Source organism: Primulina eburnea, chromosome 12 (genome assembly GCF_022965805.1).
Source record: "Primulina eburnea isolate SZY01 chromosome 12, ASM2296580v1, whole genome shotgun sequence".
Taxonomy (NCBI): Eukaryota; Viridiplantae; Streptophyta; class Magnoliopsida; order Lamiales; family Gesneriaceae; genus Primulina; species Primulina eburnea.
In genome coordinates, this window is record NC_133112.1 from 6366344 (window position 1) to 6384497 (window position 18154).

The 18154-nt window shown below is 36.0% G+C and overlaps 2 protein-coding genes across 2 annotated transcripts; one reads left to right on the forward strand and one right to left on the reverse strand.

Moving 5' to 3' along the window:
* Positions 1 to 3514: 3514 nt before the first annotated feature.
* On the forward strand, positions 3515 to 6695 carry LOC140807378 (uncharacterized). The gene is made up of 7 exons (XM_073164205.1): positions 3515 to 3657; positions 4150 to 4216; positions 4316 to 4374; positions 4476 to 4565; positions 4668 to 4807; positions 6161 to 6215; positions 6380 to 6695. Exons 2-7 carry the CDS (start codon positions 4150 to 4152, stop codon positions 6554 to 6556), a joined length of 588 nt encoding a protein of 195 aa, XP_073020306.1. The 5' UTR covers positions 3515 to 3657; the 3' UTR covers positions 6557 to 6695.
* A 2370-nt stretch (positions 6696 to 9065) lies between these two features.
* Positions 9066 to 9978, reverse strand: LOC140807862 (uncharacterized). Its single transcript, XM_073164823.1, has one exon. It carries the CDS (start codon positions 9822 to 9824, stop codon positions 9231 to 9233), a length of 594 nt encoding a protein of 197 aa, XP_073020924.1. The 5' UTR covers positions 9825 to 9978; the 3' UTR covers positions 9066 to 9230.
* Positions 9979 to 18154: the final 8176 nt, after the last annotated feature.

Here is an 18154-nt window from a genome sequence, read left to right on the forward strand (position 1 = left end):
CAAGTATAGCACTGATATAGGTCTTGTGCATTAATCAATGAGTTGGAACTACAACTGTAACGATTATGGGCCATTAGGCTGAACCAACAAAGGCCTCGGCCTATACCCACGCACCACTACTGGTCATGGGTCGTTAGGATGGTCCAGCATGGGCCTCCAGTCTTGGGTTCAAGTGTTGGGGAAGGCGAAAGGAACCACTTTCCAGGAGTGGGATATTCTGTGAGTGGCGGTGCATGCTGGACCATCCTAACGACCCATGACCAGTAGTGGTGCGTGGGTATTGGTCGAGGCCTTTGTTGGTTCAGCCTAATTGCCCATGATCGTTAAAAAAAAAGCCTTTTTTTTGTAACGATCATGGGCCATTAGGCTGAATCAACAAAGGCATCGGCCCATATCCACGCACCACTACTGGTAATGGGTCGTTAGGATGGTCCAACATGGATAATTTTTTTTGTAACGGTCATGGGCTATTAGGCTGAACCAACAAAGGCCTCGGCCCATACCCACGCACCACTACTGGTCATGGGTCGTTAGGATGATCCAGCATGGGCCTCGCTCAACTGGTACCAACACTTAGGAATCTATGTACTTATCCTGGAGGTCCTAGGTTCAAGTGTTGGGGAAGGCGAAAGAAACCACTTTCCAGGAGTGGGAACGATCATGGGCCATCAGGCTGAATTAACAACCCATACCCACGCACCACTACTGGTCATGGTCGTTAGGATGGTCCAGCATGGGCCTCGGCTTATGCTCATGCACCGCCACTCACAGAATATCCCACTCCTGAAAAGTAGTTTCTTTCGCCTTCCCCAACACTTGAACCTAGGACCTCCAGGATAAGTACCTAGATTCCTAAGTGTTGGAAATCTAGGTACTTATCCTGGAGGTCTTAGGTTCAAGTGTTGGGGAAGACGAAAGAAACCACTTTCCAGGAGTGGGATATTCTGTGAGTGGCGGTGCATGGGCATGGGCCGAGGCACATGCTGGACCATCCTAACGACCCATGACCAGTAGTGGTGTGTGGGTATGGGCCGAGGTCTTTGTTGGTTCAGCCTAATGGCCCATGATCGTTACAACAACGTTATAAGAAAAATAAATTGCACTGGAGAAAAGATTTCAGCAACTCACGGGAGAAAAGATTTCAGAAAAGATTAATCACCTAAATCGGATTTCACTAAACACCAGAAGAAGCGCACGACAGATTAGCAGGTTTCACGCTTTAGAATTTAGATAGACCTAAATCGAATTTCACACAATACATATCATAGGCTTCAAAATCAACAATTTTTACATAGTTGGTTGAAGAGAGATCTATCATATATACCAAAATCGTCGGAAGACAGTCGTATGAGAAAAATTTCCAAGCGGTTTCTCTTCTGATTTTAAAATCATGAATTTTGTTCACCTGAAAGAGCACGTCTGAGAATCATGAATTTCCAAGCAGAAGGAGAAACTCTCTTCTCTTCTGAGCGTAAAATTGGCGATCTTCTACATCGTATTTACAATTTTGCCCTTCAATCTTCTGAGCATGAAATAAGTCATCAAAATTTGCTCTTTTCCTTTCTTAATTTTGCCCTTCACTCTTCCGAGACCCATCCCGTACCCGTTATTAGATCCGTTGAATCGTACCATTTCGGTCCATTGTCATTCTTTTAGGGTTCGCTTGGTTGGTAGGATGTGATAAGTGAATGATTAATAATTTGATTGATAAATGTTTGATAGGATAAGATATTAAATTTGAGAGATATGTAATAGCATGTGTGGTGTGAAATTAACAATGTTGATAAATTCATGATAGACATACTAATGACCAAAATACCCTCCATCGTATACTTTATTCTTTCCCAATATCTTTTCCCCTCCCCAAACCTACGTTCTTCTCTTCGGCAGAGCACAACCCAATTGAAAACTCAATCTTCTCGGTCGTCTGCACAACATCACAAATATACAAACATATGTATGTCTACTACACTGTAAGAGAAGTTCCTCGTTTTTTGTAGTTGCTTTCAAAAAGTTTATTACCAGCAAAATAAAAAAACACACACAACAAAAGAAAAAATTTGCAATCCACGTTTCGACAATGCATTTGAAGAACAAAAAGAAAAACAGACAACAATAAATTTTTGGCAAATCCACGGGAAAAGGCGTGACGCCGCACCTACGAAAATCAACGATCAACCGTAGATACGAAGATACAATTTATTCATCATTTACCTTCCAATGACCTTCGAATTAATTCAGATCTACGTTTGAAATGAGGATTTGATTGTCCCCTGCAGAGTTCGAACGTCTTCAACAGTGGTCAAGGGCACCAGTCTGCGAAAGAAAGTGGGAGAATGACGAGAAGAAAACCCACTTGCAAGTTGGGTATGTAAATTCAGGGGTGTTTTTGTCATTAAAATTTTTTGGTGTACCAGGATTGTTTTAATCGGGCTTAAATTCATGATATTAATGTCCAACAAGAACAGTGAAACTATCAATGAAGTAATCAATCTGAAATATAGAAGTGAAAGCAAACAAACTACTAATAGTCAATCCAAACTTAATACTGCCTACCAAACTGGCCCTTATAGAATTGCATATCCACAAATGTTAGAATTTGATAGCGTAGGATATTCCATTAATTTTTATTTTTTATGAGCAGATATTTTAAATTTTCGATCAAATAAAATAACTAAAATTAAATAATGTTTGGATATTCCCTTTTTTTTATTAAATAATGTTTGGACATTCCTTTTTTTTTTTTTAAAAAAAAACAACCTGTCAACGAAGACTTTAATTATCGTAAAATCAAAATATCTCAATTTCACACCCGTCTATTTTGTTTTTTTTTTTTTAAAAAAAAAATCTATCCGCAGAGACTTTAATTATCGTAAAATCAAAATATCTCAATTTCATTTGTTTATATATTTATATTATATTATTAAGTTTGAGATACTCAGAGTAAATAACTTTTACTATCATAGTCTGTTTTAATAATCTATAATATATTATTAAGTTTGAAACTGAGTAATTAATTTTTGTTATCATGATATGTTTTAATAATTATATATATTAATAAAGTGTTAAAACTTTAATGTAAGCCACATGTATTTTAGAGGATATAGTTTTTATTTCTGAGACATAAAGTTGTGAGTTCAATTCTTATTTGGTTTTTTATTCATTTTTTCCATTTATTTTTTAATTTATATATCAAAACTGTATTATAGTCCTTCGGTATTTTATATAAGGCAAAAACTTGTGTGAGACGGTCTCACGGGTCATATTCGTGAGACGGATCTCTTATTTGGGTCATCCATGAAAAAGTATTATTTTTTATGCTAAGAGTATTACTTTTTATTTTGAATATGGGTAGGATTGATCCGTCTCACATATTAAGATCCGTGAGACGGTCTCATATTAGACACACTCTTTATATAATAATATTTTGATATTCATTTAAACATAAATCAAATATATATATATATATATATATATATATATATATATATATATATATATATATATATATATTGCGTTCGACCGATGCGGTCGGTGGACTAGCTACAGGTTTTGAACCTTTTAATCTCTTCGATATCTTATTCGTATGTGTGAAAACCCTTGCCCTAATTTCTTTAAACTTTCTTCCCGGAATTCATTCTCTTAGGTGTTTATCAGGTAATTGTATCTTCGAAGTTTGATTCTTATCTTACGTGCCTATATTCATTTCTTTGTTGTTCGTGTGCTCTCATATTTACGATGTTTTTATGATTTGTGCTTATAGCTACGTAATTGGGATTTTTCACCCTTTTAGCAATGTTTCGAAGTTCCAAATATTTTGTGTTTCGGAATTGTGGTAGTTTTTTGGAAGGAATCCTGGATTCAACAAGTGCGATATTATGTGGTTTTTATTGTAGTTTTCTTGAAAATTTGTTATGAAGATGAAGTGCTAGGAAAATTGGTAATTTTTTTAATGAAAAAACTTGTCTTGAGTGATGGAAAATGTTATGTAAACGATTTTGTTTTAAAAGCCCCGCCTTTTTTTATATTTTCCCGCAATTTCACTTCGCTTGATGCTTATGGTAATATGTTTGTGAGCGTCTTAGGAAATCTGGTTTGAGCATGTATATGATGATCCTCTTTTCCTGACGGTTCCTTTTTCCCTTTCAGATGGCAGCTAAGCCCATCAGTAGTGAAACTATTGCACTCGCAGAGAAGAAAATGGATATGACGTTGGGTATGCTTTTTTTTATAGCTTTTTTGTTACAGTTATTTGCGTAAAACTATTAATCTATTATTATGTTGCTCATGTCCTGGGCTATTACTTTTGATACAGATGATATTATTAAAATGTCAAAGACTAATGATGCTAAGCCTAAGAAGCAAAGAGTTTCAGTGAGATTCCATCTTTGTTTTTTCTTGATCCTTTTTGTTTTTCTGCTGACAATATAAGTTTTAACATCTGGATTGAATAATTTCTAATTCGAATACAACAGAATCGGAATCAAAAGTTTGCTAACAATGCTACCCAAGATAAACCAGCAAGACTAAGAAAGTTTATGGATACCAGATCCTCTCTTAGACAGGTAAACATGGCCGAAGAAATCTATCCCATCAGCTAGATTCATTAGGAGTTATTTATTCTATGATACAAATGGTTCATCTAATTTCTTATTCTCCTTTGATAGGGAGCTCTTGCTCGGAGGAGGTCAAACTTTCAGGGAAACCAGTTTCCTTTGGCAACTGAGGCTGCTAGAAAGGCTGCTGCTGTGCCTCTTCGCAATAGAGGTTTTAACAGAAATAGGACTTTCAATGTTAATAAACCAAGGTAATTTGTGTTCCCTATTTTACAGAGGCTGTTACTGAAAATAACTATTATAATTCTTTTGAATGCATGGTTATTGCATCTGATTTTTTATTTTTTTTGGTTTGGTGCAGGTAATTATTGGTTAGTTCATTTTGTGGTGTGCCACTCTACTTGTCTATTTTCAAAAGCATGCTGTTGGGTGTAAGGGCATCGTCTGGTGCCTTTGAATGTTCATTGTCAACATGTGAAGCATGCTCATTCTGGCAAGATTATCTTTTGGAAGTGGTATTCATCTAATTCACCTGTTTAGGAAATGTCGAGTTGGCTTTTGATGGAGGGGGGGAGTTGATTTCCATTGACTAAGAGGAAGATAAATTACATGTATGAAAGTTAACTGTTGACTAACAGAGTTGCATACGGTATCGAGTCAATGCCATGGTGCAATTATTTGGTTTGTTACTGAATATGAAGTTCATACTTCAGTATATCAATATTTTTTGTTGGAGGTCTATGACAGACGCAACATCGTAGAAATGTGACCTTGTTTGCAGTGTATTCTCACGGATGATTCTGTATCATATGCTAACTTCTGATGCTTGAAATAGGTCCTTTTGCTTGAAACTTGTATGCCAACAAACTTGTCCCATTGGGGCCGAAAATTAAGTTGATTAATATGGTGCCTATAGGAAGCTGCCCGTGTGTTGCATGTTGGACGATTATCTTCTAGACTCGTTGCTATTTTGTTGTTTGATAGTTTCCGTTCCGTATTGGCATTGCTTGGATGGTTTGGGTTCTGAATCGTTGTTGCCGTGGTAACTAATGGTTGTGAACATAAGCTGTAGTGGCGTTTGAGCTTGGGAACATATACACAAAATAATGAATTAGATGGCGCATTTTGGAGGTTACATGTTTAGCTTGTGAAGCTATTTTTCACGAAGCTTGAGCAGCATGTGTAGTCCAGTTGAATTTTCTCATGTTATTGGTAAATGTTGATGCTGAAAAGCCAGTTTAAGCTGTGGTACTTCTCGTGGTGGTTCCGTTCTGCTTGTCAAGCTTGATCTACTGTTCCTACGAGTCATTTGCATATCAGACCGTTTAGGGAGGAATTTTTTTCCTGCTTCCTGAAGAGTGTTTCTTTATATGCTGGTCAGAACACAAGTTTTTTAATGAATAAAAAGATATCAGTTCCACCTTTGATTCTGGTATGGTTTATCTTGCTCTTGTTGGTTTAAGCTGCAAGGTTGCATCTATCATGATATCTGACTGCCATACCAATTTTGTCTCATGATATTGGATGTCCTCGATACCCTGGTTAGTGTTGTACTATTACTTTCATTTTTTATTTCCAATTATACTTTGTTCCATGTATTGCAGGGTTGGTGCCCCACCAGTTAAGAATGCTTCCATTGGAGGTGGCTTCACTGTGAATGTATAATTCTGCATATCCTTAAACATTCACATTGTTGCATATTTTCAAGTCTTGTCTTTCATCATTAATCTTTTCATTTGGGATTTGCTGCAATACAATTTGAATTTGGGATCCTGAATTTTCAAATCTGTGAATAGTCGACTCTATTGTGTAATTGCTTGCAGAAACCGGCGCATCAAGCAAATGTTGTGGCCAAACAGAGGACTCAAACATTAGACTCATTATTTGCTAACATGAAGGAGCAGAGGATGAAGGTGTTATCCAAACAGAACAATGGACGAAGGAGAAATGGAGGTGGTCAACATGCCGTGCCATGGGTGAGGGGTCGTCTTCACTATTAACTATCGTGTGTGACAACTTCTGTGGACTTTGGTTTAAAATAGTCTTTCTTTGATTCTTGCTTGAGTATTGGCGACCAAGATATAATCTTGTTCTATTGAAATTGGAAAAGTTTTCTGTGTATGGTTGGCTTATTTGTTGGGTAATCGTATTTCTTTGATTCTTGCTTGCAGTACTCCAATTGACCTTTGGAGTACGTTGGGCTGAACTAAATTTATGGTTCAGCGTTTATGGTTTTGTTATTTTAAAACTGTGTTTACTATTTTATCATTTAAAATCAAAATTTGCCTTGTGACTGCTATTAGGAATTTGAGTAAGTATCTTGTAAGACGATTTCATTAATTTTTATCTGTGACTTTTGTTATTTTAAAACTGTGTTTACTATTTTATCATTTAAAATCAAAATTTGCCTTGTGACTGCTATTAGGAATTTGAGTAAGTATCTTGTAAGACGATTTCATTAATTTTTATCTGTGAGTCGAGTCAACTTATCAATATTCACAATAAAAGTAATATTTTTAGCATAAAAAGTAATATTTTCTCATGGATGATCCAAATAAGAGATCCGTCTCACAAAATGTTATTCGTGAGATCGTTTCATACAAGTTTTTGTCTAGGATTTTTGGGAAAGCTTGAATGAATAAATAACAACACGAGCAGCCGTTAGTATTTTTAAATTTTTTTATAAATAAATGTATAATTTCTATTGTTGGTATAATGGCTACCAAGGTCCAAGGTTATATAGTAATGATAAAATGAAATAAAATACTGATAATTTTTGTAAACGGCATACGAATTGCGAATTGCGATGGGAGTCTACAAAATTTGCTCAAAGCACACATCCATGTCAAACGAGCAAGTTTGATCAAAATGTCTAGTGCACTTGTAAATATTTATCCATTAGTGAATTCAATAGGTACAAATACAAGTAGATAGATTTGTCAAAAAAAGGTCAATGGGGTGGGTCGGTTTGCAGACCGTCATTTGGCGAGACGAGGCCGTCCTTCATTTGGCCGGGTTGGAAAATTACAAATCCAACGTACTTATTTGACGGGACAAGACAATCAACTCGTAAATTTTTAGTTATATTTATACAGATCACGAAATTGTCAATCCAACTCACTTTTTTGACGTGGCGCGACTGGTTAAATTTATAGACCTAACTCATTTTAACAACTCCATCGATAAATTACGTTTCTCACTTCCCACATCAGCCTATCATATGGTGTATGTGTTGGCCCAAAAATGATTTATCAATATAGAAATAGAATTATCGATATCTCGTAGTTTATCTGACATCAAAATCTCAAATTTAGAGACTCCAACTAAAAATATGGAATCTAGCATTCAATATTATTATTTTTGAAAAATATTATAAATATGGATTTGGTTATATGTCCATGGAATCCCTTTTTATTCCCGTCAAAAAAACAGAAGTAAAATCTTTTGACTCCAATCCCGAGGGGGTGGGGCAAATTTCTGTGACTTTCAACCGTGCAAAGAACACCACTACCACAAAATACGGGTTCAATTGCCCTAATTTATGGCCCTTTTTCATCAAAGATCAAAATACAACACTTTTGTCGAGAAGGATCCGATCATAGTTTAGGAATAGTTAATTAAAATCATTATATTTGAATTACCACTTCTTTTATATATAAAAAAAAAGATTCATCCTATTTTCGATCGAATAGCGACGATCTCACGAATCTTTATTTGTGAGACGGATCAACCTTACAGATAATTTACAATAAAAAGTAATACTTTTAGAATAAAAAAGTAATATTTTTTCAAAGATGACTCAAATAAATGATCCGTCTAACAAAATACGACATGTGAGACCGTACACAACTTTTTGCCTTTTCCAATATTGAAAAATCATTATTGTTACAAATTTAACATTGAATAACATATAAAATAGAGAATTCAAGGTAACGAAAGACGAACTTATCATGAAAGGATTTTTTTCCCGGGAATTTATATCTCAATTCACGAGACTAATGTTGCATAAGGTGAACCCATTCAGATGTTGATTAAATACTATATGTTTAAGCAAGTTTCCAAATATATTTTCAAAAATTAATAAATAATATTTGACTAATAACATGGAATAAGATAAGGTATCAATAATGTTCATTCGGGTTTGGTAATAGGGAGCAATTATATGGTCTTATTTCTTGCTTCATTCTTTGATTTTACTCTCATAATTGAATTATTATCGTTAGCTATTATTTTTGGTAAATAGTGAGTATCATGTGAGATCGTCTCACGGATCCTAATCTGTGAGACATGTCAACCCTATCGATATTCACGATAAAAAGTAATACTCTTTGCATAATAAGTAATATTTTTTCATGGATGACCCAAATAATAAATTCGTATCACAAATACGACCCGTGAGACCATCTCACACACGTTTTTGTCTTTGGTAAAATCGTAAAATTATGAGTTTTTTTTTATTTTTTTATAATCTCCAGAATGCTACAATAAATTTTATCACCTTGAAAAATGTGAATAAGAAAATTAAAGATTTGCAATTTAAATAAAGAAAAATATCAATATTTCCAAGTTCCATCGATTTTAAATTTTTTTTTTTAGGAAAAAACTTTTTCCTTTTGGTTAAATTAAAAAAGGGGTGACCATTCTGAAAAAGGAAAAATAAATGAAAGAAAATGACTAACAATGGAATGCCAAAACAGATCCATCACCAACACCAATGGCAACCCTACAATGCACCCTCGTCACCACGTGGTGATTGAAGAAATGCAGGATCCGAACCCGACCCGCCATCTCAATCCTCGACTCCACCTCCATGCTCGGCTCGAACCGTGGCCCGTTCGTCGCGGTGGGACCCACCTCCCCCCTCGTCCCAGCTGACGCAGGCATTAACGGGATCGGCTGAACAGAGAACGTGGCGGCCATGTACTGAGTTTTGCCAGCGGAGATCTTCCCGGCGGGGATGAACATGAAACCTACCTGGCTTCCGCCGTAGAGCAACTGCACGGAGCTGTCGTAGTGGGTGAAAACGGCGCGGTTGGGGTTGCTGACGGTGACGTACTGGGAGAAGGTGAACCTGACGGTGGCGTTCGCGGCGGAGAAGGAGGGGACCTGAACGGAGTTGACGGTGAGATTTGGTTCTTTGGGTCTGACGACTGTGAAGTAGATAATGAAGATTATAATGATGAGGAAGATCAAGAAGATGGCGGCGAGAGTGCATGAGGCTAAGTTTGTGCTGCCGGTGGAGGTTCTGCGGGGGTTAGGTTTCCCCATTTCTTGAATATTTGGATTCAAATATAGAATTAAGTTGATTCTCTAGGCTTATGTTCTTACAACATGGGAAGGTGGAGAACAATAGACGAGGCAAAAGTGCGTGTGAAAACAAAGACTTTTTCTTGCATGTTTGATTGTTGGTATTATTTGTCTTTTGACGGGGTTTTTGTCGGGTTTTTTTTTTATTAAAAATAATTTCAATAATAATATGGTTGATGGAATTTTGAAGGGATATTGCAAAACGCCATCATTTGTGGCGGAGACTGCAATAATTACAGGGTTCAACTATAGCTTTTACCGGCAACACATCATATGCTACAACATCATCTTGTGACTTTCAATAGCCAAACATTCGAGCATACTTTGCTATAAATATATTTGCAGAATGATATAATCAAACGAAAAAACAAATATTCGTCCATTTAAAAAATGTAGATTGAATTTTTTTTATTGTGTACCAGAAGATGATCTCTCTATTAATAAATATTTTTCTGACAACTTCATTGTAAACTTCGTTGGTTCGATTCCTAATATTTTATGCAAACTTGAACAAACTCCGACAAAGTGAGTGACCATAATATTCGTATCAATCTAATATAAAGAATACTTTATTCGATCGATCTATTCCCGACAATAACATAACCACCAAAATATAAGAGCACATCAATAAGAACACCTCCAATGGGAGGTTCATGGCATGAGGTTTATAAAATAAACGTTACCAAACAAAAAACCTTGCATTGAGAATTGTAGGTTCAAGGTTTATAGGATAAACATGGTCCATGGTTTTAAATCATTTTTATTGTGTGGGTCCCACCACAATATAAAAGGTTGTGCCAAACTTTTGTTTTTTTTTTTATTTCTTTAGTTTGATATATGGCCACAAAAACTCATATAATTGTCCATTCCTTTTTGCATGCATTTCGATTCTTTTTTTTTTTGCATAATTTTTTTATTTCATTTAAAAAATAATAAAAATAATAATTATTCCATTTTGGCTATAAATAGACATAGTCTCATTCTCTACCCAACACTATCATTTTTCTTTCAATTTATACAATTACATTTTCTTTCTTGCTATTTTTGATAGTGGGGTCTACAAAAATTGTGTTTTTGGGTTTATGATTGGGGTGGAAAGGTTTAAAAATAATGAGGTTTTTAACTTTTGATGTGGCAGTGATGTGGCACAGAATAAACCTGGTGATGCGGTTTATGACTGGAGATGCCCTAATAGCCATTTGGAAAAGAAATTTCGGATAAAAGCAGAGACGGATTTATGCATGGGCTGTACTGGACTGTAGCCCAGCCCACTTTTTTTTTTAGCGACAGTTTTTCAGAAACCGTCGCTAATATTTGCGACGGTTGTAGTAAAACAGTCGCCGATCTGTATCGGCGACGGTTTTAATTCAAACAGTCGCTATTAGCGACTGTTTTTTGAAAAACCGTTGCTAATAGCGACGGTTGTTTCAAAAACCGTCGTACATCAATGTCTTAGTCCAATCAAGTCCCGTCCATTTACAAGGATGAGACCAAATTCATCCCATATACTCTGATCCGCCCCACCTCAATTCTACAAAATTTCTCTCCCCAGTCCCAAGCCCTTTAGCGACAAAATAGAATTGCGGACTCCCGAAGAAATCGAATTGCTCATCGGCAAGGCAACAATCCAGGTAAGAATCGGCTATACATTTTTTATTTTGTTTTTTATAGCTTCTCTGTGCGTGATTTGTGGTTTCTTGATTGTTTGTTGTTGAGTTGTTGATTGACTATTACTTGTTTATTTGTTTAATAATTATTTTATTCTTGTTTAGGATTATAACTTGAACTTTTTCAAAATGGAACATTAATCTTGTTTTGACATTACCTGTGTTTACTGCCACTACTGAGCGGGCTTTTTCAGCAATGAAGCATGTGAAGACGGCACTTCGCAATTAAATTGAGGATGACTTTCTTGCCGATTGTTTGACACTCTATATTGAACGAGATTTACCTAAACATATTGATGTAAATTCTATTATTGATGAATTTTATGTTTTAAAATCTCGTAGAGCACAACTTCGTTGAACGATATAATGTAAATTTTTTTTAATAATATATAACTTATCATATTGAGTTCAAGCTCCCCCCAACTTCTATTCCTGGATCCGTCCCTGGATAGAAGGAAAGTTTAAACAAATTGACAGAATAAATTTAGACCGAAGAAGTGTAAGAAAGAAAGAAATAAAAGGTAAATAAGTTTAGAAATTGTGAAGATTTTGAATATAACGAAACAAACTAATGAGAGATTTATAGATTTTGAAAGCATAAGATACAATTGAGGAAATCGAGCTGAGGCAGTGTCCGCTGCTACTGTAAGCAGACATTGCAAAATAATTTTGTTGCGTCCGCTATTGCCCATGTCGTTTTGCAGCAATATTGAAAAACATCAACATCAAAATTATTTTTGAAATTATTTTTTTTAAAATTAATAATAAAATCACTTTTATTTGCTAGTTAACTTTTTTTTATTCGTGTGTGTGTGTGAAATTAGTATAGATAAGAAGGTATAAACACCAAGACAGAAGATTATTAAGCTATATAATTCACTTCTTTCGGTTTTCCATCACCATTAAGCGCAAAAAATTCAAATAAAATATTTATTTATTTATCTCTGTTTTTTGGAATAAACCCAAAAGTAGAATAACCAAGAAAATAATAAGATATCGCACTAAAAAAAGAAAATAATAAGACAGTGCCCCATATTTCACGGAGCACTAAAAATGGGAGTGATGACCATTCAAAGTGATCATTAATCCTTCCCAAAAAAGTTCGATAGAAGTCATGATGTTTTAATTGTCTATATATAAGCCTAACGAGAATCACTATGATATAAAATATGAGTAAATCTCTTGTGAGATGGTCTCACGAATCTTTATCTGTGAGATGAGTCAATCATACAGATATTCATAATTAAAATTAATACTTTTTTAAGGATGACCCAAATAAGAGACATGTCTCACAAAATACGACTTGTGAGACCGTCTCACAGCATTTTTTACCATAAAATATTGGGATAAATAATTAAACGTTGTTATAAAGTGATCGATCGAAGTTTGACGTTTGTGTTGTTGTAATGTTTTTTTTGAAGTTATCTCATTATCATAAATTTTTACCACACACAAAGAATGTCATTGAAAATTCTTTAAAAAAAATAGAAGCTAAGACAAATTGTCTAGTCTTATAAAACTTATTATTCGATGACTATCATCTCACGTGTCAACCTCAATCGTTAAAAATGATTTGCGAAATAAACATACTAACTTAAAATTCAACCAAAAATTTATAGATCAAAATAATTTCCATTAAACTTAAAATAAATATACACCAAAAAAAAAAATCCAAATTATTGAAAAAAAGTTTCTTTCATTGATCTCATAATTAACCAACTCGAGGTCATATTCAGAAATTTCAAACATTTTCAACCGCCTTCTCATAGCCTGCCAGAAGAACTCGGGATAATGGAAGCAAACCCTAATCGATCCCGCTGCCAAATCGGAGTGCAGTGCTTGGGCTGCGACGTGGTTTAGAAATTTTGAGTTGGACTATTACCACCACGCAACAACAGATCGATGCTCGGTCTCAGAATCTCACTTTCATTTGGTTTTGACAACTTCTACAGGGGCAGCATATATGTTGGATCTGGTTTTCTATACGCCCAAACACACCGGAAGTTTTAAAATTTTTATTTTATTTTGAAAAACAAAATAATTTTGCCTTGGACGTTCGTATGATTTAACAAATTAAACATGCATAGGATGTTTAGTAGATTATACCTTTGGTGAATAAATCACTGGACTCCAACTAATCCGGTATAAAAACGGATTAGCTCTTGTTGATTCCCTACGAACTTTCTTCGATGAAATCCTCCTATCAAGTCCACGACTAGATAGTATGCTCCTCTTTCAAATTTCACTAGAGAATGTGAAAGAGATTTTACGTAGGAGAGAAAATTATGAGAGACAGCTCAAACCCTAAAAAATTCAAGAGGTGGCCGATTTTTCCTTTGATTGAGTGGAGGCTCACGTAAGCAATTTTTCTTTTGGTGGCTAGGTTTAGTGGTTTCAAGGTATTATTTATAATAAAATAATAACTTAATTACATAATTAACATTAATGAGCTTGATTTAATTAATTGGACTAGTCCAACTAGTTTAATTAATTTAATCAAAGCCCATTAAAACTTTAATTATTTAATATGTTGGAATTTTACCCCTACAAGTCCATTAAACATATTATCCACCATTTTTAATTTATTAATTAATCAACTCAACTTTTGAGCTTAATAAATTAAATACATTATAAATTCAACATTTGAATTTGTTATTTAAATTATAAATTCAACTACTTGAATTTACATCACCTCCAAAATTTAATATTTAATAAACCCAACATTTGAGTTTAATAAATTAAATTCTCAAATTTTATAAATTCAACTCCTTGAATTTATTTTCTCAAAATTTAATTATCATAAATTCAACTCCTTGAATTTACTATATAATATAAATTCAACTTCTTGAATTTATTCTCTCAAGGGGAACAAACAATCCAGTACTTGTGTGACCCTCAATGGTTCAGGGATACAGCTAGCCGTGGGTTCACAACTCTTTGTGATTCAGGACAGAATCCTTTATTCGGGCTTACCCTAGTTAGCCCCATTCTTTTCATCAACACCTTGATCAATAATATCAGAACTCATTTCTGATTGCACCCATCGGATCATGGTAAGAGCGTCTAGTAGCATCGCCCCATGATCCCCTAGGTATCACTGATAGTGCCTGCAAGAACCAGTCGATTATGATTAACGTACAGTACAGTCCCTTCATCTCATATATCCCGATCGAATCTGCAACCATTGGTTCATCGAGGGTTGCATATTAATTCGGTAACTATTTGATAACTATAATAGTGGCATCGCGTGTACTATTTGGAGAACTCCTTCTCCAACGTACATCTCGTACTCTGACCAGAGATTCCATGCACTATTATTTCATTAGATCACATAGGATATCCACACCCGCAGGTGAGCGGTGAATCCCCGACTACAATGCACTGGCTCCGATATGTGTCGCAGCTATACCCAACCTCGCCACCTGATGACTCTCCTGGAGCCGGTAAACGAGTCAAAGCACAGCCCTGGCATATAGAGCCTCAGTGTTGTCTCGGGTCGTAAGGACTAATGGTGTACAATCATAACCACGGACTTATCCTCTCGATGAATGATAACCACTTGGAAAGTCCGAGGGAGGATTGTTCGGTATAATCATCATATGACTACCCATCTGCATGTTTGGACATCTCTATGCCCTTACTAAGAAACGCAGTACACAACATCACAGATGCTAGTCTCGAGCTCAAGCGACCTTTAACCATGTTTTAGGCGGCTGAATCGACTAGGAACGAATTTAGATCATACAGTGTTTACAAATGAGTTTCAATATCGAATTACGATTCATTTGTATTAAAGTATAATCAAGGTCTTTATCTATGTTGTTCACATGAGTATACAGATAAAGAAATAACAAACCATGAAATAATGAATTATATTAAAATAAAGATTGTTCTTTACAACCGAGTCAATAAAATCCCTAGTCAACAGTTGACTTGCAGGGCATCTACTCTAACAATCTCCCACTTGCCCTAGAGCCAACTACCCATAAACTTTAATCCCATTGCTTCGCGATGCTTCTCAAACAATGGTCCTGGCAAGGGCTTCGTAAGTGGATCAACAACATTATCTGCAAAGGGGACTCTTTCGACTGATATGTCTCCCCTTCCCACAATCTCCCGGATGATGTGGAATTTCCTCAGTACATGTTTGGATCGCTGATGAGACCTTGGTTCCTTTGCTTGCGCAACGGCACCAGTGTTGTCGCAGTACACCGGGACTGGATCAACTCCATTAGGAATAACACCCAACTCTTGGACAAAATTCCTCATCCAAACTGCCTCTTTCGCTGCAGCAGATGCAACAATGTATTCAGCTTCAGTGGTGGAATCCGCAACGGTGTCTTGCTTGGAAATTTTCCAAGAGACAACCGCACCATTAAGCATGAACACAAAACCAGAGGTCGATTTCGAATCATCTACATCACATTGGAAGCTAGAATCAGTATAGCCTTCCAATTTTAATTCTCCACCCCCATAGACCATGAACAAATTCTTAGTCATTCTTAAGTACTTAAGAATGTCTTTCACGGCCTTCCAATGCATTGGACCAGGGTTCGCCTGATATCTGCTTGTAACACTCAAAGCATAAGCAATGTCAGGACGTGTCGATATCATACCATACATGATACTACCAATGGCTGACGCATATGGAATTCGTGTCATCATCTCTATCTCTTCATCAGTTTTGGGACACATAGCTTTAGATAGAGTAATACCATGACACATTGGTAAGTATCCTCTCTTGGACTCTTCCATAGAGAATCGTTTTATAATGGTATCGATATATGTGGCTTGGGTGAGCCCCAACATCCTTTTTGATCTATATCTATAGATCTGTATTCCCAATACATAGGATGCTTCACCCATGTCCTTCATGGAGAATTTACTGGCTAACCATACTTTAGTTGATTGCAGTAATCCTACATCATTCCCAATGAGCAGGATATCATCAACATAAAGTACTAGGAATGTCACTGCACTCCCACTAACTTTCTTGTACACACACGGTTCCTCAGGATTCTTAGCAAAACCAAACTCTTTGATAGTGCTATCAAATCTGAGGTTCCAACTCCTTGATGCCTGCTTGAGACCATATATTGATCTCTGAAGTTTGCATACCTTATGCTCACTTCCTACTGATGTGTATCCCTCGGGTTGAGACATATAAATTTCTTCTTTGATGTCTCCATTGAGGAAAGCAGTCTTTACATCCATTTGCCATATCTCATAGTCATACCATGCTGCTATGGCTAGTAGTATTCTAATGGACTTAAACATAGCAACTGGTGAAAAAGTTTCCTCATAGTCAACTCCTTGCCTTTGAGTATAACCTTTTGCAACCAGTCTTGCTTTGAAGGTCACTACCTTCCCATCCACCCCAAGCTTTCTTTTGTAGATCCATTTGCATCCTATGGGAACGATTATCTCAGGTGGATCCACTAATGTCCAGACTTGGTTTGAATACATAGAGTCTATTTCTGACTGCATGACTTCAAGCCATTTGGTTGAATCAGTATCAGATAATGCTTCTTTGAAATTCATTGGATAACATCCAACACAAGAATCATCATGGCCTTGTTCATGAAGAAGCGTATATCTTGCAGGTGGTCTCATAACCCTATCAGACCTTCTAGAAGCTTGTACTTCAACTACCGGTTCTAGGGAAATGGGTTCAACTTCTATAGTTGATGGAGTATCTTGAATTTCTTCAAGTTCTATCATCTTGCCTTTTCTATCTAATAGAAATTCCTTTTCCAAAAAGGTGGCATTTCTTGAAACAAACACTTTTGCTTCATTTGGATGATAGAAATAATATCCAACAAAATTCTTTGGATATCCTACGAAGTAGCACAAAGTGGATCTACTATCCAATTTGTTTCCCACTGTCTGCTTCACGTAAGCAAGACATCTCCATATTCTCAAGTAAGAATACTTGGGAGGTTTCCCCATCCATATCTCATATGGTGTTTTATCCACTGCTTTAGTATGGACATTATTCAACAACATTGCCGCAGTTTCAAGCGCAAAGCCCCAAAACGATGTAGGCAATTCAGTTAATCCCATCATTGATCGAACCATGTCCAACAAGGTTTGCTTACAATGTTCAGAAACACCATTCAATTGTGGTGTTGCTGGTGGAGTCACTGTGAGAGAATCTCATTCTCTTTTAGATAACCCAAAAATTCAGCACTTAAGTATTCTCCACCTCGATCAGATCGAAGTGCCTTAATACTTCTTTCTTGCTGATTTTCTACTTCAGATCTGAATTTTTTGAACTTTTCAAATGCTTCAGATTTGTGTTTTGTCAAATAAACACACCCATACCTCGAATGGTCATCAGTAAAGGTAATGAAGTAGGATTGCCCATATCCTGTGCTAAGACTTAGCGGGCCACAAATGTCTGTGTGGATCAAATCCAATAGACCATGCGCACGTTCCACGTTTCCATCGAATGGAGTCTTGGTCATTTTTCTTTTCAGACAGGACTCACGGGTAAGTATAGAATTTATGTCTGACAAGTCAAACATGCATTCTCCCACTAGCTTGTGCATCCTTCTTTGAGAAATGTGACCTAGTGTAGCGTGCCATATTTGTGCGGGATTTGGATCATCTAACTTTCTTTTG